At 42.0% G+C, this 23,963-nt stretch overlaps 1 protein-coding gene across 1 annotated transcript; it reads left to right on the forward strand.

The window, feature by feature from the left end:
• The first annotated feature begins 1,378 nt into the window (after positions 1-1,378).
• On the forward strand, positions 1,379-23,963 carry nipbla (NIPBL cohesin loading factor a). Its single transcript, XM_068738814.1, has 48 exons — positions 1,379-1,398; positions 2,514-2,662; positions 2,800-2,965; positions 3,227-3,327; positions 3,423-3,534; positions 3,940-4,103; positions 5,587-5,735; positions 6,397-6,487; positions 6,789-7,010; positions 7,182-7,433; positions 7,513-8,264; positions 9,373-9,586; positions 9,704-9,880; positions 10,340-10,513; positions 10,768-10,929; positions 11,022-11,125; positions 11,226-11,312; positions 11,520-11,751; positions 11,999-12,150; positions 12,238-12,318; positions 12,413-12,513; positions 12,670-12,796; positions 12,900-12,982; positions 13,206-13,338; positions 13,651-13,794; positions 14,007-14,093; positions 14,426-14,646; positions 14,782-14,884; positions 15,092-15,190; positions 15,301-15,447; positions 16,977-17,111; positions 17,333-17,431; positions 17,529-17,582; positions 17,683-17,791; positions 17,927-18,057; positions 18,273-18,413; positions 18,522-18,615; positions 18,729-18,883; positions 19,093-19,183; positions 19,407-19,580; positions 19,707-19,897; positions 20,203-20,310; positions 20,539-20,739; positions 21,053-21,199; positions 21,380-21,726; positions 21,845-22,019; positions 22,419-22,616; positions 22,715-23,963. Exons 2-48 carry the CDS (start codon positions 2,599-2,601, stop codon positions 23,075-23,077), a joined length of 7,614 nt encoding a protein of 2,537 aa, XP_068594915.1. The 5' UTR covers positions 1,379-1,398; positions 2,514-2,598; the 3' UTR covers positions 23,078-23,963.

A 23,963-nucleotide genomic window follows, 5' to 3' on the forward strand; every position in this document is an offset into this window, starting at 1 on the left:
GGATTGGGCCGTCGCCACGGAATTAGCGTCTGTACCATTTATTTTACATCCACTCGTACTAGGTCGTTTCTTTTTCGTCGAGCGCAGGGGACTTTTAATAACGATATTTAACCCCGATTAGCGCTTCCCCGCATAATTTGAATTTCCTTCCCTTTTATTTTAACGAGTAGCAGCGTTTGAAGCTAACCAACAACATACAGCTACTTAGCATAACTAGCTAGCTGTTAAACACGACTATTATTGGAAGTGACTGCTGAGAAAATTGTGCTTGCAATCATAGCCATGATCTCGAACGAGAACATTAGTTTATTTGTTAGCTTGAATTATGTAGGCAGTCAACTTCTTGGCAGTCTAATAATTAATGTTGGTGGTTTTGTACACAAGCAGCGGGCTGCAATTCAGCTAAGCGAGATAAACAGTAAAATCGATGCTAAATGCAGCATTACCTTTGGTAATTGACAGGTTAGCTCTGTGTTGTGTTTTCACTCAAAGCGCTGTGTTTCTTAGGGTGCTGGAGCTTTCGGCATGGTCTACTTCATGTTTCTGTTTTGAAATGTGATGACTGACGGCTGACTGAGTGTTAGCTGCGTTGCTTCGTACAGCATATAGTTACATTATTTTCAGTGTTTGCCGGTTTGGATACCATCGAAGTGTCAGCATTTTTTTTCCTATTTACTTTTTGATAGTTTTTATTTTATTTGTTATAGTCAGCTGGTTTGCAGAAAGCGTACGGTGGTTGTTGGCTGCTGGAGGATGCAGCCCCCCCCCCCCCCCCCCCCCACTGCCACCACCACCACAGTGCATCTGTTCCTTTGTGCTGCGTCCTGCTTGTCAGTCTCACAGCTGTCAGCCAAGCCCCTGCATACTGAGGAAGAGCACATAAGACGAAGCATGCTAGCGATATGGTTAGCTAATGTAGTGTTTGCAGTATCTTTCTATTGGTCTTTACTAGCAGTTCTGACGTGCAGGATCTGTTGCACGCGGATTATCTATTTGACCTAAATCTTGGTCTTGTATTGGTTGCATTATATTCATTGTATCGGTATACAGGAAGTTGCTAAACGTATAAACTTTCTTTGAAGTTGTCAAAAAAAAATGTTTTGAGTTAAGGTCAGCAATTCAGCATGCTGTTGCATTGTAGGTGTGAAGATTTTATTGCATGACGAGGCCATTGTTAATCTGACATGCATACGACAGTTGGCTTAGATGCTCTATTTGGCTGTTGTTTGTTGTTGTTGTTTTTAGGCACAGCTCTTGTCATTGTCTCAAATAAATAAAATGCTATTATATGTGAAAGTGATGAAGAGCCATGTTGTCTTTCAGCAGATATAAGGCGTAGGAGTTTTTATCTGAAATGTCAGTGAGTCCACCCGAGACTGCGCAGACTTCATCAAGAAGGTACTTTTATTAATAATTGTCGTGTTATTTCTATGTCTTGTATCAGTAATATTTTGCCTGTCCACTCAAAATTGAGGCAACTGAGAATATTTAAATGTTTATTGAATGGAAGCTAGTGCATGTAAATGCTCTGATTTTAGATCTAATTAAAATCTAAACATTCCTAAAGTTTTAGAGTAATTATGATAAGAGCGCCACAAATTGGCCTTTGTTCAGCTCTCTGTAGCAGCTTTATTTATAAAATAAAGTGGATTTTCCTGCCGCAGGCGGTTGCTGCAGGAATGGCAACCAGTGTAAAATGTTGCCAGAATTAAGCATGCAATCGACTAGAAGTTTGATTTGCTGTGGCGACCCATGACGGTACAAGCCGAAAGAGGAAGAATAAGAATTTAGAAACGACATTTATATTTGTCCTTTTTCTTCACATACTGTGCAGTCTTGCTTTAGAAGCCAAGGTCACACAAGATAAATTAAGATAAATTCAGTGCTACCAGAGAGCCTGCATGTGGGGATAGATTGTCATTCATCTCGATCTATCATTTATCACCTGATACTGCTTGAGTATTATTATACCATGCAGAGATTCCTTGCTTCCACAGGTATATTATATTTGATATTCAGGAAATCCTCTGACTGACTACTCCTCCCTCCACTTTTAAGTATTTTAAGTGTAGTTCATTTGAGTAAAAAGAGATAATGCCCACTCTGAAGTTAGAGATTATTTTAACTGATAGCAAAAATGACTTCCTTTTGGCTGTGATAGTTGTTAAAATGTTTTTTGTGTGTGACGTTTTGGTAGCTATGTATATATATAAATAAATAAAACTTGATCTGTAAGAGAGAAAAGGGTGAGATTCTTCCTAAAACATTGGAGTAAATTTTGTGTGACAATATTTTTTAAGAAATGTTTATTTATAGATCACAGATAACCCAGCAGGCACCATTTTCAATCAGCAATGCATATCGATGCAGGCATTTACACAGCAAATGCTAAACTGTCATTGATTATTTAAAGTTTACTCCGTGCTTTTTACTCACATCTGTTTTGTAATACTCGTTACTGTTCCACTTGCATCATGTTTCTGTCTCCCTGAAAACCCCTTCATCTTCTCTAGGTGTCAGGAGATGTGAGGACGGGTGTCGTCCACCGACCCCTGATCTACCTGTGTATCAACACACTCCCCGACCCTCACCTTCAGCATGAATGGGGATATGCCTCATGTTCCCATTACCACTCTCGCTGGGATCGCTAGCCTCACAGACTGTGAGTGAAATACAGATTTGTTCTGTTTCACTTTTGTTGTCTATCTTTTTTGTCTCATCCTTTGTCTTTCTCATCTTCTTACCTCTCCACCTCTGCCTTATTATTATTATTTTATTTTTTTGTGTTTCTCTTATTAGTGTTGAACCAGCTGCCCCTCCCTTCCCCTCTTCCGGCCACGACCACTAAGAGCCTCTTATACAATGGGAGGATCGCAGAGGAAGTTACCTGCCTTCTGGGCTGTCGGGATGAGAATCTGGCCTCCCAGCTAGCCCATGGCCTCAACCAGGTGTCCACAGAGCACATGTGAGTATATTAGTGAAAATATGTCTCACTGAAAAATCTTGGTACTACATCCATAACAGAGAAACAGGCTCTGTTTGAGAATTGTAATTAGTCTTATCTATATTTACTAAACACCTGCAATCAAACCATTATTGAATGCATGTTTGGATTTCAAACGTGATTATGTCTTGTGTGTTTCTATTTAGTACTCCTATCTGTGCTTCGGTTTTGATTTGCTTTCACGATTTTACGACGTGATCGATCTCCTAACTGTGTCTTTAGAGAGCTTAAGGACAACCTGGGCAGCGATGAGCCAGAGGGTGATGCGCCGGTGCTGCTGCAGACCATGCTGGCCAGGAACCCCGGCATTTTCAGGGAGAAAAGTATGGAGATGCTTTCCTTTTGCACATCATGGCATGAAGGCAGATAATAATCCAGATGATCTTTATTTAATTTACTGTCATTTATGTCTGTACAGATGTAATGCAACAGCCAATGGTACCACCGTACAAGATCACCCAAAATTCCATGCATAGCCCTTCCCAGTCGGCGAACTTCCAGCCAGCCGCAATTTCTCCAAATCCACCAAGGTGAGCCGGGTGGCAAATCGTAGCGGATTTGCACCAGAGCACTAAGGAACATCTCCATGTCATGGGTGATCAGGATCTCTGGGGCCTCCTTCTGGTGCTCGAAACAGTACGCTGAGAAGCAATCAGCATGCGCCTTCTGTGCTGAGCTGTGGGGGAAATAATCTAGTAACAGAATTTAGGTCTCTTTATCATCTCAACCTTTGTTTGGTGTTCTTATGCAGCTCTACTACTTGAACACCTTTTGTATTTTACTGAAGTATTTCTTTAGGGTCGTTATTTGCTGTATTTTGATTCTGGCTCACACAATACATTGTCATTTTTGCATTTCATTCAGTCAATGATGTAATTTCCATCCCTGTGTTTGCTCACTTATGTTCTCTCTGTTCTTCCCCCAACTCTGTTCAGTCGGTTTGTGTCACCCCAGACTGGCTCCAGTAGTCGTTATATGGGCCAGCAGAACAGCCCGGTACCCAGCCCCTACACTCCGCAGAGCCCTGCCCCTGGTTACATACAGCCCTATCCCCACCAACAACCACCCAGTTATAACCAACATCAACAGATTCAACAAGGTGAGTGTGTGTACGTGTGTGTTCTGCAGGTTCGTGTGTAGGTAACGGAGGTCTTCCCTGACATATGGATCTGCCCACTGTTGTTTGTGTGTTTGCGGCTGAAATAAATGAGCTGTAGATTTCAGAGGTTCTCATACATGTCAGTCATCTCATTCCAGTACTTAAAAAGTATCAAGCTTTCTGTGTTTTACTCCAAGGCTGCGTAAAACCTGTACATGTATCCCCAAATCCTCCTTTGTAGTCAGGTTTTGTGTCAGGATGGATCTGCGTGTTGAATTGTTTCCAGCTGTCCATTGGTTGAAAAGGGAAGCCTTAAGTTTTACAGCATCACATTAATTGTGAATATTAGGGTTGTAAGAGCATTATATTTTCATAGTGTGATAAACATCTTGTTAAAAATTACAATACACTGCTATTATATTTTATAAGGATATTCCTATCAAATGAAAACAAAGGATTCAGAGGTTTTGTTGAACGCACACTTCATGCGGGTGGCATTGTGAAAACACATTTTGAGTGGAAGTAGGAGTTAAAAGTCTCTCCTTTAGAAATACCTCAATGTACTAGCTACACGTGTTGTGTTAGTCGCTACTATTCACTAATATGCTACGCTACAATTTAGGTTTTTTGGGGGGTTTGATGTGATGGGGGACTGTTTAAATTCCTTTTGCAATTTATTTTGTGAGAGGTGGTTGATCTGGATCTGGAGACGGATTTACAGAAACCCAGAAGAATTAATAGAACGGTTACCATAAATAATATCCAAAATGCAGCCATGATAAAACTATTTTGCAGCTATGACTTGTTTGTGACATTCATATTTGTATGTTTGGGATTGTCAATGTTTATAAATTTAAACGGTCCCAGTTTGAACACTAAAATTACATTTTGTTTGTAATTTCAGTGAAAATTTAATTCCCACAATTCAATCGTTTTAACAATAATTTTAGTTAATCATGTGAATTTTCACATATTTATTACGGACTAAATTCATGAATGTCATCTCTCCACTGAGAGATCACGTTTGAAAAGATGGGCGCACGCGTTGAAAGCATTACCTTTTTAAGAAACAGACTTTTCACCCACATATTTTTATAAACCGTGTGTCTTTTCCTGATCACACATTCTTTGTTTTTTGTTTTTTTCCGACACTTACACGATCAGGTTTGCCCCCATCAACTGGTTCACCGATGCCATTGATGCTCCAGCTAGCGGTCATCTCATTGCCAGCAGGGACATCTATGATGTTGGTTTCAAATAAGGTGGTAGTTGACAGCTAAAATATATCTCTGTGTATGTTGGCAAAGCTGTAGTGATTAGGCGACTGTATATGCCAGGTTTCATGGCAACTCTGTTGCTTTCCTGGGAGAAGATCCATTATTACATTTTATCTGCAAATTATAGAAACTTGTCCATTTTGAGAGTTTAATTTTTTTATATGTTATAATTAGTATTGTACCTCTTTAATGTGTTTGTCTAACAGTCTCTGTGACCAGTCCAATGGTACCTGGTGGCATACGAAATATCCATGAGGGTAAAGTATCGGGGCCGATGGCCAACGCTGCTAACCACCACTCAGACAGACACGGCACTGAGGACTACCTGAACATTGTACACCGGCTGAGCACTGAGGTACAACTGAGTATGAAACATGAAGGTGCAAACTTACCACCCATATAAAGCAAACATTTGTCAATAAACACCAAAGTCTCTGTGATCAATAATATTATTTTCAAATGGTTTTTTTTTCCTGTCAGGATTTGAAAGTGTGTTCTGGAATAGACTCAACAACCAGTTTAAAACATAATATTGGTGCATTTTTTTTTTTTTGCAATCTGTTTGAGTTGGCAGAATAGTTAGAATCATCCAGACACAGGGATTATAAATCTAATCTTTTGTGTAATATTTGTCTTTTTAAATTCTGATTTGATTTAATAACATGATTGTAACTGGTTTAATTTGTTTGTTTTAACTTAGTATCGCCATATAATAATTTCATGAATAAACATTGTGGTTGTAGTGAAATGCAGCTTCTTTTTCCTCCTTGAGGGAGGATGCATGGTGAAGGCAAGCCATGCTGAACTGTGTGCATAGTAAGCGGGCTCGGCTGCAGAGCTCGGTATAAGTGGTTAATTAAATGAATTAAACTATTGCTAAATTGGTCAGAATAGGTCTCCCCATTAGCTGCATTGCAGAGTAACTAGTGCTTGTTGTTTTATCTATTCATTCATTTTTGCAGCCAATTTTCTTTTTGTTGTTATTTTTTTACATCTGTTGTGCGTTTGTTGTTCAGGAGGGTGACTCCACCATGAGGAACCCTTCTTTCCCGCTGAGGTCTCCGCAGTCTGGCTGCTCCCCAGCAGGGAGTGAAGGAACACCCAAATGTAAGAAAAATACTTCATTAGCTGTAATAACTGACAAGTAAATGTAGGCAAACAATTATCCATGATGTTGAATGCACTAATTGTTGATGCTCTTCACATCATTTGTATTTCATAGAGCCAGAATAATTTGAGGTCACGTAGTCTTAATGGCGATACTTTCCTCTTATGTCACATGGAACAGTATTAGCGATAAATCCCTTTCGTCGACAAAGCAGTGTGTGCATTTCATTTAATTTTTTTTTACCGTTTCTCTGTACATGTCTCTGAAGGATAACGTCTATTTGGTGTTGCTTCCTCACAGCCGGTTCACGACCCCTGCTGATTCTGCAGTCACCGCCTCTCTATCCACCATCATCAAGGGAAGGAGGACTCGACCAGAAGCAGCAGCTCCAGCAAAGAAAAAAGGCCCCTGTGGTGAAGGAGGAGAAAGATATGTACGATATTGTAAGCTCTCCAAACAAGGACTCTACAAAACTCACCCTCAAGCTGTCGAGGGTCAAGTCAAATGAGTCTGATACACCAGGTAACCAGTTAAATCGCTATGTTTTAACTTGATTATTTCCCCCCTCAGTTTCAAAAGTAGTCTAATTCACTCGGTTAAAAAGTCGTGCTGTATAAAGGTCATGTTTGAGTCATATTCGTTGGACTACTGAACACCAGACCTTTGGAAATTTGCTTTTTGTTCTTATTACAGGTGATGCGCAAGGCATGGACCAGAACTCTGACAATATGGAGACAGAACTAGGCTTTCAGCAGGTTCCTGTCCTCCAGCAAAACCTTGGAGCCCGACAGCAGCAGCAAATCTCCCAGCAAGTCGGTGTGGTCAGTGGTCTCCAGCCTCCCAGTTCCCCTTACGATGAGGCAGAGCTCGATGCCCTTGCTGAAATTGAAAGGATAGAGCGAGAAGCAGCTAATGAGAAGTGCTCAAAGGAGGTGCAAGACAAGGGTGTGTAGGCTTTTCAAACTTGTGGATTCCCATTTCTTTATATTTATATTAATTTATCGTTGCACCTTTCCCTCTACAGACAAGCCTCTCAAGAAGAGAAAACAGGATTCTTTTCCTCTGGAGCCGGGTGCAGGGGGTCCAGGTGGCCCCACAGGTGCCCCAGGCAGTGGATCAACAGGAGGGGGCAATGCTGGCAAACTAACCCCACAAGAGGCCACTGCAGCTGGTAACGGTGCCAGCCGCCCTCCTCTCATGGTGAGCATCGAACTACAGCAGGCAGGCCGAGCTGACGGCCAGCTCGACCCTTGTCTGGCTGCCCCTATTCCAGCCCTTGAGGCCCAACGCTGGCCTGAAGAACCAGCCAGCGGGCCGGCTGCAGTGGAAGGTTCTGACACGGCTTTACGGTTGAAACCAGATGGTCGACCAGAAGTGATCAAGAACAGGGTCGATAAACACGACGGCAGGAGAGATGTTCGGGAGTCATCGAAGCACCGACATGATGAGAAGTCCTCGGAGAGACGGGGAGACGCGCCAAAGTCAACAAACCGAGCAGAGCACGGGCGAGACAGGGACAGAGAATCTGACAGAGATAGGAGGCACCGGAGTGAGACTGGTGGTCGAGACCGACGTTCCCCCGACTCCCGCTGCCGAAGTGACAGAGATCGGTCCGGCTATCGAGCTTCTTCCGCTGTAGAGCCTGGTCGAAGCGGCAATAGACAAGATGGTTCCAAATCGGCCTCATCTGCTTCTGGGGCAAAACTTCCTGATTCTTTCCCTGCTCATCTCCTAGGAGGCCATAGTGGCGCACTGAAGAACTTCCAGATCCCTAAGGTGATCTGGGTTGACCCAAACCAAATATCCACCCACCTAACAATCATTCAGATTTCACTGCCTGCAATCTCTCAAAATCAAATCACACCGTTGCTTATTCTTGCTCTCATTTTTGTTTTTCCATACGTACATTTTTTTTTCTCTTATTTTTTCACCTAGAATTTGTGTTAATATTCATGGAACACATTAACACATACCCAACCATCTGTTGAAGGGGTGAAATAGTTTTAGCCCTGTGTCTCATCAAAAGCAAATGCCTTAAAGAAATGCTCCACTGTTTTTTCTCAGATGTGGCATGTCTTGCAATTGTGACTGAAAAGTACTTATCATGAGGCACAAAGTCAAAAAAGCTCATTTGCTGTAGAGTGCAACACTTTCCTTTGTTGCAACCTGTCTTATATCAGTTGTCAGTGCAGTATTTAGATAATCAAGTTTTGATCGACCCGTGTGTGCCTGTCAGGCATGATGTGAGGACACTGTGACATGATGCATTGTGTTGCAGCCACTAATGTCAATGCATTTGTTAGAATGAGTTGAAATGAGTCACGCTCTGAGAAATGTTATTTGCGTAATGTAAAAAAAATAAAATATGGTAGGATATGTAATACCTTACTCGGGTCTAACCTTTAGCCCCTTCGGCAGAACAAGCCTGCAGCATTGTCGAGTGAGCTTCCAGACTACCAGGCACAATTTAGGAGACACCTACCTCAGATAATGCTCCTAACTTAATTGTAGAAGGACAGAGAGCGACACAATTTACAAGTGAATGAGAGTTTCTATCTGCGGTGTGTCAAGCCTCGTAACTGGGGCGTTTACATTTAGCCACTGTTTTTTGTTTTTTTTTAGCAGAACGGTGGCATCACCTTTAATTGACCATTTTGAACCGATTTGGAAAAAAAACTTGGAGTATTCCTTTAAGTATTTCTTAGAACATTGAATACTAACATTAGAATCACTAAACCCATATCAATTTGATGCATTTTTTTCACATTCTATTACTTTCCTGATTTTTCCTTTCTGTAAACAAAGTCCATGTATTTCTGTCAGAAAACCCAAATTCCCACGAGTGCATTTTCTTAATGTTTCCTGATTTGTTGGCCACCCCCAGATCAAACGTGATAAGGATGGCGGCGGGTCAACTGAAAGTCAGTTGTGGGGCCAGCCCAAGGTAAAACTGGAAAGGCTGGGCTTGGTGCAGGACTTTGAGAAGAGACCGAAGCCCGTAGTGCTTGTGAAGAAGCTCTCCGTTGACCAGATCCAGAGGATCATCCGTCACAGCAAGTCTGGAAGGAGCAAGATGTCTTCAGGAAAGTCTGGCAAAAGTAAGAAGCACTGGATGTTGTCAGTGCAAACACCTAACTAGACAACATTTTGTTTCCTATTTATTTCATGAATTACTTTTGTCTGATGACTTTAAGATGTTTTTGTGAAATTCTCAGGTGGAATGGACCCATCGGTTCTGAAGGAGCTGCCCCCAGAGCTACTGGCAGAGATTGAGTCAACCATGCCCCTCTGTGAAAGAGTAAAGATGAATAAGAGGAAACGAAGCACTGTGAATGAAAAGCCCAAATATGCAGAGGTCAGCTCGGATGACGACTTCGATCCAAATGGAGAGTGTAAGTCAAATGATTGCGTTCTCATCTCTTCTCTTTGCACATCTTTACACAATCATGAAGAGCAAAAAAAGTCGAATAAACTGGACTTCTTCAAGTTTGATTGAAGACATTTCACCTTTCATCCAAGAGGCTTCTTCAGTTCTGAGAAACCTTCCCTTCTTTGTTTTATGCTGCGACATGATACGGAAAATATTGAAGTAGAAAGAGACAATTTCCTCTTGGTAGACATCGTGGGTGAGACCGCAGAAACTGACGCACGCTCGATTCGCTCGCTCGCTTTCTGGTATGTCGTAAACAGTCAAAGACGAGTGCGGCCAAACAGTCACGAGTAGGTTTTAAGTTGACGCCTACCTGTAATTGCGTATTTGGTGGCAGCTTACTCTTGTAAAATGTTATTAGTATTGTGATTCTTATTGTTTTAAGAAGTTTGGGCCTAATTGCTTTCTTCAATTTCTACAGCTGCAAGAAAGCGGCAACGTCGAGACAGAGACAGGGCCTGGGACCATGAAGACAGGGAGCGGCGTGCCTCAGGGGAGCATCGGAAAAGCGGTCAACGGGACAGCCGGCGAGGCTCAGGAAGCCGCTACCGAGACTCCTCCGAGGATGATTCACCGCCACCCAGTATTAGTGAAGGTCTGCTCTCGATATCCCACAGCATTTAAAAATAAGTTTTTCTTTCTTCTAAAATGTGTGAAATATATGCATCTTCATAGACCATTCATGGTGAAAGCTTAATAGTTTTATGTCTTTATACAGAAAAAAAAAAAATCAATCACATGATATAGACGCGACAGAAATACATATGTTGCTTATGCCAGGTTTATGTAGAATGGAAACCTATAAAACTGAGATAATGTAATAGTAAAGAGGAAATCTCTGTTCTTCAGTTGCCAGAAAAATGAAGATGAAGGAAAAGCAGAAGAAGCGAAAAGCATATGAACCAAAGCTGACCCAGGAAGAGCTAATGGACTCTTCCACCTTCAAGAGGTTCTTGACGAGCATCGACAACATCCTGGAGCACCTTGAGGATGTAGATTTCACGACCATGGGTAAATGTTTGACTGGCTTTCCTCTGAACCAAATCCATCTCCCTCTCTCTGTTTATATGTGATTAGCTTCACTGCCTTTCTTTTACCAACAGCAGATGATGACGAGATACCTCAGGAATTGCTGCTTGGTAAACACCAGTTGAATGAACTGGCCAGCGAGTCCGCCAAGATCAAGGCTATGGGCATCTCCAGCAGGGTACCACTGAATATATTTATAGAAATGCTTCAGTTGCATTCATGAATACATGATGTTGCTTCTTATTAAATGCCTAAATAACGGCGTCTGTTGCCGCCAGATCCCGTCAGACAAGCTGGTGAAACTGCTGAACATACTGGAAAAGAATATCCAGGACGGGGCCAAGCTCTCCACCCTGATGAACCATGTGAGCTCCAGTCCCTCCTCTTTCTGTGCTGAACATGCTTTGTGTATGGTTTCAACAAACGTGATAGTTTTCAGTATTGCAGAAATGTGAGCACTGTTGATAGATAAGTAGCTGATAAGATAATGTGTTTGCTGTAATGGAGGCCAAACGTCTGCCTCCAGATGGTGGTTTGTTGGTATTTGAATTATTTTCCTCTCTGTTCTTAAGGAGCACGATGCTGAAGATGAAGAGAAACTCTGGAGGGACTTGATAATGGAAAGAGTCACAAAGTCAGCAGATGCTTGCCTGACGGCTCTAAATATCATGACCTCAATGCACATGCCGAAGGCTGTTTATATGGAAGACGTCATTGAGCGCGTGTTGCAATACACCAAGTTCCATCTTCAGAACACACTGTATCCACAGTACGACCCGGTCTATAGGGTGGACCCACATGGCGGTGAGGATAAAGAGTCCCTATTTGATCCCGACTCACTGTTGCAAACTTGGTGGAACTTAATGAGATTTGGTCTATGTCTGAGACATGAACAAATCTGTTGAATGCCAAGTCCTGCTGTTCGAAATTACAGGGTCATGATTTTATTCAAGAAAAAAAAATCATGAACTGATACGAAAACGAACTTTGTGTGTAAAAACCATGGTTCATCTCAAAAAGGACTTAACATTCTTGCTTTTTCTGCATCCAGGTGGCCTCTTGAGTTCCAGGGCCAAGCGTGCAAAATGCTCCACACACAAGCAGCGTGTGATCGTCATGTTATACAACAAAGTGTGTGACATTGTCAGCAACATTGCTGAGCTCCTTGAGATCCAACTACTTACAGACACCACCATCCTCCAGGTAAATCCCAAAATCTGTGTATCAAGCAGACATTTTGATGGCAAGCTAGAGGATGATTAATGTATTTTACAATTCCCCCCCCTCCAGGTTTCCTCTATGGGAATCACCCCATTCTTCGTGGAGAATGTCAGCGAGCTGCAGTTGTGTGCTATTAAACTAGTCACAGCGGTACGCTTTCTCCTTTCATTTGATGTGTTGTAGTACTTGGTAGTTTTTTTTAAAGTTAAATGCCACCTGTTAATTTTTTTATTCTGGTCTTCAGGTGTTCTCGCGTTATGAAAAGCATCGGCAGCTGATCTTGGAAGAGATCTTTACGTCTTTGGCCAGACTGCCAACCAGCAAACGCTCCCTCAGGAATTTCAGGTACGGAAATTTGTTTCACTTGATTTAATTATTGTTTCACCTGTCAGCAGAGCAAAATGGCATAATGAGTTCAGAAATGATTTCTGTAATTGATGAAGTCCTTTACTCTCCTGGATAATACCCTTCACAGTATTTGGTCGTCTCCCCTGTCCTTAGATTGAACAGCTCAGACGAGGACGGAGAGCCGATGTACATCCAGATGGTGACCGCTCTGGTGCTGCAGCTGATCCAGTGTGTTGTGCATCTTCCCAATGACAAAGACACTTTTGATGATTGCGACAAGGTTGGAGTGGAAGCGAACGCGTCAAACCGCCGCACAAGCACAATTGCAATTAATTCAAACTGGTTTAGACTTTGCTCAAGTATCCTTTTTGCTTCTTTCTTAGGTGGATCAAGATGTATTGATAACCAATTCCTATGAGACAGCAATGAGAACAGCACAAAACTTCCTCTCTGTCTTCCTTAAAAAGTGCGTATCAATCTGTTTTATACTACCTTTAAAAATGTTTAGGGTTAGCATACGATACATATATTTTAGGGTAAAACGTTATTCCGAGGCTGTAAAAGTTGTCAGATAGCTTTAACCGAATTATTAGGCCTTTCCCATCCATTATTTTTTTGTCATTCTTCCCCTTCATCCCGGTTTTACACTTTTCTTCCCCACCTGCCTTTTTGTTTCCCCCATTTCTCAGGTGTGGCAGTAAGCAGGGAGAAGAAGATTACCGCCCGTTGTTTGAGAACTTTGTCCAGGACCTGCTGTCGACAGTAAACAAACCAGAGTGGCCTGCTGCAGAGCTGCTGCTCAGTCTGCTCGGTAGACTGCTGGTTAGTACGACAGTGGCCTCCCTTGGAACTATTTTTGGTTAAGTGCTTCTATGAATAGCGGGGGACAGCCATTGTTCGGCAGATGGGAACACATTGAACACTCACTCATGGACGTAAGAATTCGTTGCTCATTAACTGGGGAATATATCCTCTGATTGTAGGTATGCTTTGCATTTTAAGCATTGCAGTTTTTTGGGCTGGAATTCTTTTCTCACAGGAGTGAATTGTGGTTTTGAGTGAAGTGCAAGAATGACGTGTAGGAACATTTGTTGTTGAAATCTGTTCTCACGTTCTTTCTTTTATTCCCATCAGGTACACCAGTTCAGCAATAAGCAGACGGAGATGGCCCTGAGAGTAGCATCTCTCGACTACCTTGGCACGGTGGCTGCCCGTCTGAGGAAAGATGCCGTTACCAGCAAAATGGACCAGAGATCAATTGATCGTATCCTACAAGAGGTAGAACAATACCTGCAGGTTTACTGGCTGCACCATCCCTTACATCACAGTTTATAATGACAAGGATAAATAAAACAAAGTAAAAAAATAATAACAAAGAAATCTGTGTTTTACATTGTGCCTTGTATTTTCTTGATTTGCGTCCTGTGCTTATTGGTCAATGTGGATTTTTGTAAGCTGCGCATTTCTGAACTTTCACTCTGATTATTTAGTCTCCAGGAAGTGATGAGACCCAGCAGTTGCAGAAGGCTCTACTGGACTACTTGGATGGGAATACTGATACGGATGCATCATTGGCGGTGGGTTTATATTCAACACGCGTTGAGGTTTATTACCGGTACTTTCATTTTGCTGTTAAACCACATATACATGCAACTTTCATATCAACACAGTAATCAAACAAATCAAATAATTAACCTTAAGTTTATGCTGTCGACATCTCGGCATCTACTAGCATATTCTTTAGAATTAAACGGCTTCATTAAAGGCACAGACACCAATACTTACTTTGAGGATGATTTTCTGTGTGTTTGTGAAATGCTTTTTAATTGATTTCTTTATATAAATGTATAATTGTAGCCTGTGAATCAGACAGAGCTAATACTGAGACTGATAATTCCTTGTCCTTTAGTTTGCCAGAAAATTCTATATAGCCCAGTGGTTTCGTGACGCCACCACAGAGGCTGAGAAGTCGATGCGGAACCAGAATCAGAAAGATGATGACTCATCAGATGGACCTCAACATGCCAAGGAGATGGAGACCACTGGTGAAATTATGCAGCGGGCTGAGAAGAGAAAGAAGTTCCTGCGCAACATCATCTGGACCACACCAGCTCATTTTGCCACACTGAAGTAAGTGTCTGTTCTGGCAGAACATAAATGTGATCGTTCCTACCTTTCGTGATTGTATTGTCCCGTCAGTCTTCTCGGTTGTCAAAGCCAGTAACGCTGGTGGAATAACTTCTTTCTCTTTGCCCTCCTTTCCAGAATGAACTCCGACACCGTGGACTACGACGACTCCTGTTTAATTGTGCGTTATTTGGCCTCCATGAGGCCGTTCGCTCAGAGTTTTGATATTTATTTAACACAGGTGAGATTGAAATATTTATTTCCATATATGCCTTTGCTTTAGTCACAACAGGTACACAAAATAATCGATTGATTGTTCTCAGGTTGTAACACGGCTAGTAATAGCTGGTTTGTCGGTTTGTTTAAAAAAAGAGCAGTTTTCTGATCAGCTGGTCTGTATCCCCCCCCCCCCCCCCCCCCCCCACACACACACACACGCACACACTAGATCTTGCGAGTCCTGGGTGAAAGTGCCATCGCTGTGAGGACAAAAGCCATGAAATGCTTGTCTGAGGTTGTGGCCGTGGACCCGAGCATACTGGCAAGGGTATGTTGAGACCTTTGCTTCCAAAGGTTGCTTGTCATGTGTGAAACATTCATTTCATATATTCTGAAGTTCTTCCCGCGTACATGCTCACGCTGTGTCGCTTACTGCAGTCCGACATGCAGCGAGGGGTCCATGGACGTCTGATGGACAACTCAACAAGTGTGAGAGAGGCGGCTGTGGAGCTTCTGGGCAGATTTGTCCTCAGCAGACCTCAACTTACTGAACAGTACTATGACATGCTCATAGAGAGGATACTGGTACGTTCCCCATCATACTCGTGTTGAGGTATCATAATCCGTATGTCGCGGGAGTTGCTGGAGCCTTTCCCAGCTTGCTGTGGGCCAGAGGAGACAGACGACTATTAACTCACACTACGGACAATTTGGGGCAATAGACATACCTTGCATGTTCTTGGAGGTGGGATGAACCCGGAGAATGTACAAACTCTGCACAGATAGGATTCGAACCCGCTACCTTCTTGCTGCGAGGTGACAGTGCTAACCACTCTGCCACCGTGCCACCCCGGAAAAATATCGTGCTATTGATTCTTAGGACTGGGCATTATTTTAAAAGCACCGATACCTGAACATTTTATAAGAATCTGTTACCAAGAGTGCGTCATTCTATACCCATCATGTGGACTGAAGCATTCGGTTTCATTAAAATGTCGTCATTGTACAGAAATACTAATGCATTTGTTACTTGGTAGTAAAATGGAACTGTGAAAAGGAAGTCTGCACCAGCAGAGATTTGGCTGTTGGACCAGGTTTGACTGGAGGGTAGATATTTGTATATGTAGTGCTTGTTTTGTAATGTATCCCACAGTTCACGTCTTTGCTGTGTGAAGGTTTATTACCCTCGCCGAAGGGGAGGCGAGGGTATTGCAATTGGGTGCGTTTGTATGTTTGTATGTTTGTCTGTCCGAGCGCATAACGCAAAAACTAGGAACCCAATCGACTTGAAATTTTTACAAAAGCAAGGTTAAGTCCGTGGCTTGGTCCTCCCCGAGAATGGCGTTGATCCGGATCTGGATCCAGATTCTAGAATTATTTTTACATCTGGAATCGTGCCTCTGCTGTAAACTGCCACTTTAAGAGGGAGGGACACGAATGGCATGATGGGAAATAGAGTCCAGAAGGAGTCTTGTAGTACGTTCCGGAGCAGCAAGCTAGAGCAGGTTTGGCCCCTCTGATCCGGAAGCCCTGTTTACTGTCTCACAAGATCCAATAGTCTATTGGAGGCGAGGGTCTGCAATCTCTGATTGTCGTTTTCTGGTTTACAATGCATCTGATTCCAAATGAGGAAATGGCATCGCGGTGGCTAACTGTTCAGCAGTTAGGCAGGGCCTTTTCTCTTTTAAGGAATGCTTCTTATTATTGTCACTGAGCTGGCATGGAAAGTCACTGCAGGAATTTTGGTGAAGTATTGCTTGAAGTTGTTGCCATCTTTAGGTTTGCGTTTACATAAAATAATTTAACGAGTCACCAAAATGGTATCAATCAGTCTAGATGAACTCTGATCAGTCTGATGGCAGTAGTAATATTAACTATTGTCCAATACACAAGCTAGGCATTTGGTCTTGGCACTCAACATCTGAGAGGAGACACTTTGAAATTGTTGCTGCGTTGTCATGGAAATACTTTGTCGGGGGGTCATGAGAAGTTCACTCTTCATTATGGTCTCGTACTGCCACCTATTGGCAGAATAATGCTACTGCACCTCATGTGGACGTGTTTTTTGTGAAGCTTGTAACACCTTTATGAATTGAACTGGTTTTAATATACAGGACACTGGTATCAGCGTAAGAAAACGGGTCATCAAGATTCTTAGAGACATCTGTCTGGAGCAGCCGACCTTCAGTAAGATTACCGAGATGTGTGTGAGAATGATCCGCCGAGTTAATGACGAGGAAGGTATCAAGGTATGGATCAACTCCTGCACTGTTTTTCATTGCACATTTTAATATTTTGAGAGCAACCACAACTATTTGTGCACTCTTGCTATTTTAACAAGTATTGTTACTGTTTATTTTTATTTTTTTAAAAAGACATGTATCTCAGTTGCAGCATAGTCATCATTTAATGTAAAGATTTGCGGTGAATAGCTCAAATCTAATGAGCCATGAACTTTTGTTCTTTATAGAAATTGGTGAATGAGACATTCCAGAAGTTGTGGTTTACACCAACCCCAGCCCATGACAAAGAAACCATGACCAGAAAGATCCTCAACATCACTGATGTGGTAAGACTGACATTCCCGTCAAATAAAAGTCTCTCATCAACCCTTAACCTGCATCATTTTTATATATCTCTAACCATTTATCTGATTTCATTCTCAGGTTTCAGCATGTCGAGACACAGGCTATGACTGGTTTGAGCAGCTTCTTCAGAATGTAAGCACTTGGGGGGGGTTTGTGCCTGTGTGTGATTTGTTTGGTTGAACCATTACTTGCAGTTGAACATTATTTTTAAAATTAATATCACTCACTCAAGCTTCTGAAGTCTGAAGAAGATGCCTCCTATAAGCCAGCCAAAAAGGCCTGTGTTCAGCTGGTTGACAATCTGGTTGAGCACATCCTTAAGTATGAGGAATCCCTGGCAGGTATGTAGGCTCATCACTTCACAACAACTTCTATAGATTTAGTTTAATATCAGTATGCATGGTAATACTTATGTAATTGTTCATGAAAACAATAGTGCTGAGTGCTTAAAATGATATGTTCTCTTGACTCTGCAGAGAACAAGGGTGTAAATTCAACACGGCTAGTGGCTTGTATTACCACCTTATACTTGTTCAGCAAGATCAGGGCTCAGCTCATGGTCAAACATGCCATGACCATGCAACCCTACCTGACTACAAAGTGTAACGTAAGTCGTGTTTACTGAATCCACCGAGTCCCATACAGCATCTTGCAGAATCGAGCGCAAGAATTCATCACCTGTAAATCAGTTTAAGCGATGAAAACCGAAGGCAACATTATTTGTCTGATTGGTGAATTTAAGGGCTGTCTATCTGGTTATTTCCGGTAGCTGATCTAGAAAACGCCTCCTCAGTAATTATTGTCATATGGCTTTCTCCGCAGACTGCCAATGACTTCATGGTCATCTGTAATGTGGCAAAGATCTTGGAGCTTGTTGTACCTCTGATGGAGCACCCAAGTGAAACTTTCCTTGCCACCATGGAAGAAGACCTCATGAAGCTCATTATCAAACATGGCATGACGGTAACATGGCAGTAGCTTTTTAGAAACTTAAGTCATAGTGCACCACTGTGGAACAAGGTTTGCTTTGTGGAATGTAAAGTAATGACGGGTCTTTCTTCCTATCTCTAGGTGGTCCAGCATTGTGTGAGCTGTCTTGGCGCTGTTGTCAACAAAGTCACACACAACTACAAGTTTGTCTGGGCCTGCTTCAACAGATTCTATAGTAAGATGTACATTTAGCAACATGTTTAGCAACTGGCAATGCTGTTAAAAAAACATGGGAATAGTTGAACATCTTGATAATGATGGTCTTTAATATATATATGTATGTTTTAGGTGCACTTAACAAGCTGAAGCTTCAGCATCAAGAGGATCCCAACAGCACAACGTTGGTAGCAAACAAGCCTTTCCTGCTGCGATCGCTCTTCACTGTGGGTGCTCTGGCCCGACATTTTGACTTTGATCTGGAGGAGTTCAAGGGAACCAACAAGGTATGATTGTAGCTGATGTTTGATAATATTTTACATTAAAGCAAACTGCAACTAGCCGTGTTAGTTTCTGTATCATTTTGCTTGTGCTTTCTTGTCCCTATCAAAAAATAAAACCCCAAACTGGATTAAAGTGTGGATGTGAAGCCAAAGTCGATCAAATTATTGAATGGCCACTGTTTCACAATAATGTGTCTGTATGTTGTGTACAGGTTGTCATCAAGGAAAAAGTTCTCGAGCTGCTGCTGTATTTCACCAAACATGAGGACGAGGAAGTCAAGACCAAAGCCATCATTGGCTTAGGCAAGAACACAATTTAAAAATGAAAAATATAAAGGTCACACATGTTTAGTTTGTGCAAAACGTTAGCTACTTTTGAAAAATGGACAGCATGGGTATGTTCTTGCTGACTCAGGGATCAGTGACATCTGTAAGCCCAGAGAAGCTGGTCTACAGATGTAATTTTTGAGGGGGGGGGCGACCCATTGTCTTACAAGTCTTACAAGTCTTACTGTCTGTTTTTCAGGCTTCCTTGTCATCATGCATCCCAGCCAGATGTTTGTGCCAGAGGTGAAGTCCTTGTACAATGGCATTCTAGCTGACAGCACCTCCTCCATCAACCTCAAAATCCAGATCCTCAAAAATCTCCAGACCTACCTTCAGGAGGAGGACACTCGGATGCAGGAAGCGGACAGAGAGTGTAAATACAGCCTTTTGTTGCTTCATTAGTTCAAGACCCTTGCGTTATATCGGGTGGCACTTTCGACAATACTGAGCGGCAGTAATAGAATGGATAAATACAACGTCACATTTTGCCCCCCTTCAGGGAAGAAACTATCGAAGCAGGAGGATCTGAAGGAAATGGGAGACATCTCTTCAGGGATGAGCAGCTCCATTATGCAGCTGTATCTAAAACAAGTGCTGGAGGCCTTTTTTCACACGCAGTCCAGCGTACGGCACTTTGCTCTCAACGTCATAGCGCTCACACTCAACCAGGGGCTCATTCATCCTGTACAGGTAAGATGGGAATCCCGATACCAGTAACTGGTATACTGTAAATCTCCTTTTAAGAAATAGCCCTTTGCTTTAGAATTGGAGTCATAGATCTATGAATATATCAATATGATTTTATCACATTTTGTTTTGTTTTTATTCCTCATTGCACATAAACACTGATTGTCTTTCTGAAATTGTGTTGCACCTCAGGACAGGTCCTAAAAGGACATGTTGTTTAACCACATTTATTCCAAGTAATTTTTTCGTAAACAAACTTATAGACACGAGCAAACGAACCTAATATCCTCTTTGCTCCGTCTGTGCAGTGCGTGCCCTACCTCATTGCAATGGGGACGGACCCAGAGCCGAGCATGAGGAACAAAGCTGACCAGCAGCTGGTGGAGATTGACAAGAAGTACACAGGATTCATCCACGTGAGTCGATGTGCACGCTCACCAAGTGTGAAAATTATTGGTTGCTTTGTCACTTGAGGATAAAAGTTAGTTCATCGCTACCTGAAGAAGAAATTCAAACTTCTTCACCTTCTGATTCACCTGGCAGATTTCAGCAGCAGCAGCTGTCTTAGCAGTTGTGTGACATGTTATTTTTTATTTTATTTATATAGACAGTATATATGTACAAATGTTTTATTTTTCAAACAGATGAAGGCAGTTGCTGGGATGAAAATGTCGTACAATTTGCAGCAGGCCATTGATATGTCTCGTAAAACCATCGTAAGAGGTTTCAGACATGATGAGACCCACTCTGCGCTCTGCTCCCACCTCTTCACGATGATCCGGGGAAACCGACAGCACCGGAGGGCCTTCCTCATCTCCCTGCTGAACCTCTTTGATGACAGTTCTGTGAGTAAATGCACGCTATTCTCCATAGTTCAGTGTAAAGGTGGAACTTTGTTATTAACTGAATGCCAAGTTAACGTCTGGTTTGTGCTTGTTCCAGTATGTCTTGGAATTAAGTATAATAAATAGTCTGTTATGACTTTGTGGCATACAAACAAAAACCACTGATTTTTACGGTATATCAGGATCCCCCTTACTTTACTCTTGGAAGTTAAATGAGAGCTTTAAATTTTCAAACATGACTACCGTAGTTAAAATTGTAATGAGCAAAGACTGCAATGTGATATTCTTCCTTTTTCTGTCTTTGCTTCTGCAGAAGACTGATGTAAACATGCTGCTGTTTTTAGCAGACAACCTCGCCTGTTTCCCTTATCAGTGCCAAGAGGAGCCGCTCTTCATAATGCACCACATAGACATCACCTTGTCTGTTTCTGGCAGCAACTTATTGCAAACCTTTAAAGAGGTATGATAACAGTTTCCTGTAGCTTTTGTGTAAATATGACTGTAAATTTCCTATATATGTATTTTCCTTGAACTACAAAGAAAATTGTGAAATGCACACCCAGACCACAAAAACCTCTTGGACATGAAAATGCATTGACATGGATTGTTGTGATTTTTCTTGTCATTTTCTCATATCCAGCTTCTGCTCAAGGAGCCACGGCGTAAAGAGAGGGTGTGGAAACACATGTCAGAGGATGAGGAAGAAAAGATGAACTGTGATTCTTCCAGGAGTGACGAGGAAGGCAATGGCCACAGTGATGATGAAGATGTGGTACGGCAACCCAAGAAGGCTAGAAAACCTGTTGCAAACAGCTCCGAGTCAGAGTCTGATCTGGACGATTTGAATCTCGATGATGCAGAGAAAGTAATGAGACTCCTCCCAGATAATCCAACAGGTCTTTTGGACTTTGCAAGTGCTGTTCAGGGTATCCTGTTGCTTCTGGTGCTCAAACAGCATCTTAAGAACCAATATGGATTCTCTGACAGGTATAATCTTTTTTTTCCCTACACAACCTTTATGTCTGAATGAATATGAATATAAACACCTTTGTGTTTGAGTTTCCGTGACGTCCGAATCTCAAAAACATTTTTTGTTTTCCAACAGTAAAATTCAGAAGTATTCTCCAACAGAGTCAGCGAAGGTGTACGATAAGGCAGTGAACAGAAAAAACACTGTTCTCTTTCACCCGCGACAAACCATCGACTTCATCTTCAACAACATGGCTCACGCCACTCTGACACATGACGTCAAGAGGCGTGTAGTCAGACAGTATCTTGATGTAAGTAAGGAGGCTGTGTCATCGTCGGTTTTATTCATATTATCATATAAATTACAACTATAAATGTCATTATCCGACCAAACAATAGTGAATTGCTGTTCAGTGTCTCTTAATTTCTTATTGTGTTGTTTCTAACAAAGTTTTATTTTATTTTTATGCTCCTCTACTCTTTGTATTTCAACATTGTTGATTTTAATTATTCATTTCCAGATTAAATAAATGTATTTATTTATTCCTTTGCAACTTGTTAAAGCTGCAATCTGAGAAGAGACTTGGCTCTGATCACGCAGCTTTATGGCTCCTCTCCGTGTTTGGTTGCCTGAAACTTTCCCTAAACATCAGGTCGGAGAGGCTGATGTTTAATTTCTGTGTGCATAACTTTCCTTTTCATGTCCTCAGTTCAAGGTTCTGATGGAACATCTTGATCCTGACGAGGAAGATGAGGAGGGAGAAGCATCTGCCAGTGCAAACATTCGAAACAAAGCCATAAATGCCCTACTGGGAGGCTCTGGCCCCATGTCAGGACCCAGTCCACGCTACCAGGCGGGACCAGAGACGGATGACGACTATAGCGATGGAGACGAAAGGACCCCAGGGGTGAGATTCATTTGTAAAGGGCTTTATAAAACACAGTTCATAGAAATGTAGAGGAAACTAGTGCAATGTTCTTTTTCTTCATTTGTCCTTTTGTGCAGTCCTCTCGAAAGTCAAGGCGAGCCGGCGACTCCTCGGACCCCGGCCGTATGAGCGAGACAGTGGATGCTATGGATGTGATTGCCCTCTGTTGCCCCAAATACAAGGACAGGCCGCAAATAGCTCGAGTCGTCCAGAGGACCTCTAACGGATACAACATCCACTGGATGGCCGGCTCCTACTCGGGGCCTTGGGCAGAGGCCAAAAAACGAGATGGCCGCAAACTGGTGCCTTGGGTGGACACTATTAAGGAGTCAGACATTATTCACAAGAAGATTGCCTTGACCAGCAACCACAAACTGAGCAACAAATTAGTACAGACTTTACGCTCACTGTATGCAGCTCGGGAAGGGGGGGCTAGCTAATGCCTCTTGTGTGTGGGGTTTTTTTTGTTTTCCTTTTCTTTTTGATTTATTTTTGTCCCCCCCCCCCCCTCCCGCTACATTTCTACTTTGTCAGACTCCCCCTCCTCCTCATCCTGACACCTACAACACAGCCAAACTTCACTGGATTCCTACCCTCCTCTTTTTCCTCATTTTTGTAAGAAAACACAAGAGAGCAAGAATATTTGACACTACATACTTTTACATAAAATATTCTTGAAAAACTGAAAGACACAAAAGATATGACTTATTATATTAGAGGGACTGCTCTTAATTTGTGTACAAGTTCAGAGGTTAGAGTCATGAAGGCATTCAAGGAATAATTCACCTAAATTATCCCTTAAAAAGGCTATCAGAAAAGAGACCTGGAGGGAAATGTTTTGTCAACATTGTTGTGGGAGCTCCTTCGCTGTTGTGCAGCAGATTCTAGTCGCTCATTTCTACTCCCACTGTATCATAGTTTAACACAACAAAAAATTAAAATGTTTATATCTCTGAAGACAAAAAAGCTGTAAAAAAAGAATAAAACCTTAAGTGAATGTTGGAAATTAGTCTTTTTGATGTTCTTATTGAAGTGTTTTTCGAGTTTATTATACTACTAGCACCCTGACGGTTTTTCCTTTTAGCTTTTAGATATTTGAAGAAAAAAATAATTTTTATTTTTGTTCACTTTTATTTGTCCATGCTGTACAATGGCAGAGTCCTCTGAATATAATTTATTCTATTTCAAACAACGCATGCAGTATATGTGGCCTATTGCAGGAGGATATTTTGTAAATTTAGATTTTGTTGTATTAGGTCACCCTAGTAATAAGAGGAAAGGGGATTCATACCCTTTCAGTGGAACAAATACTGCAATAAATTTTCT

The sequence above is a fragment of the Brachionichthys hirsutus genome, chromosome 4, assembly GCF_040956055.1.
Source record: "Brachionichthys hirsutus isolate HB-005 chromosome 4, CSIRO-AGI_Bhir_v1, whole genome shotgun sequence".
Classification (NCBI taxonomy): Eukaryota; Metazoa; Chordata; class Actinopteri; order Lophiiformes; family Brachionichthyidae; genus Brachionichthys; species Brachionichthys hirsutus.

Excerpts from the sequence above, each read along its gene's own strand:
- nipbla (XM_068738814.1), top strand. The coding sequence starts at position 2,599 with ATGAATGGGGATATGCCTCATGTTCCCATTACCACTCTCGCTGGGATC. Across the intron at positions 13,339-13,650 it reads GTCTGCTCGGTAGACTGCTG|GTACACCAGTTCAGCAATAA; the intron begins GTTAGTACGACA and ends TATTCCCATCAG. Across the intron at positions 14,885-15,091 it reads TTGATATTTATTTAACACAG|ATCTTGCGAGTCCTGGGTGA; the intron begins GTGAGATTGAAA and ends CGCACACACTAG.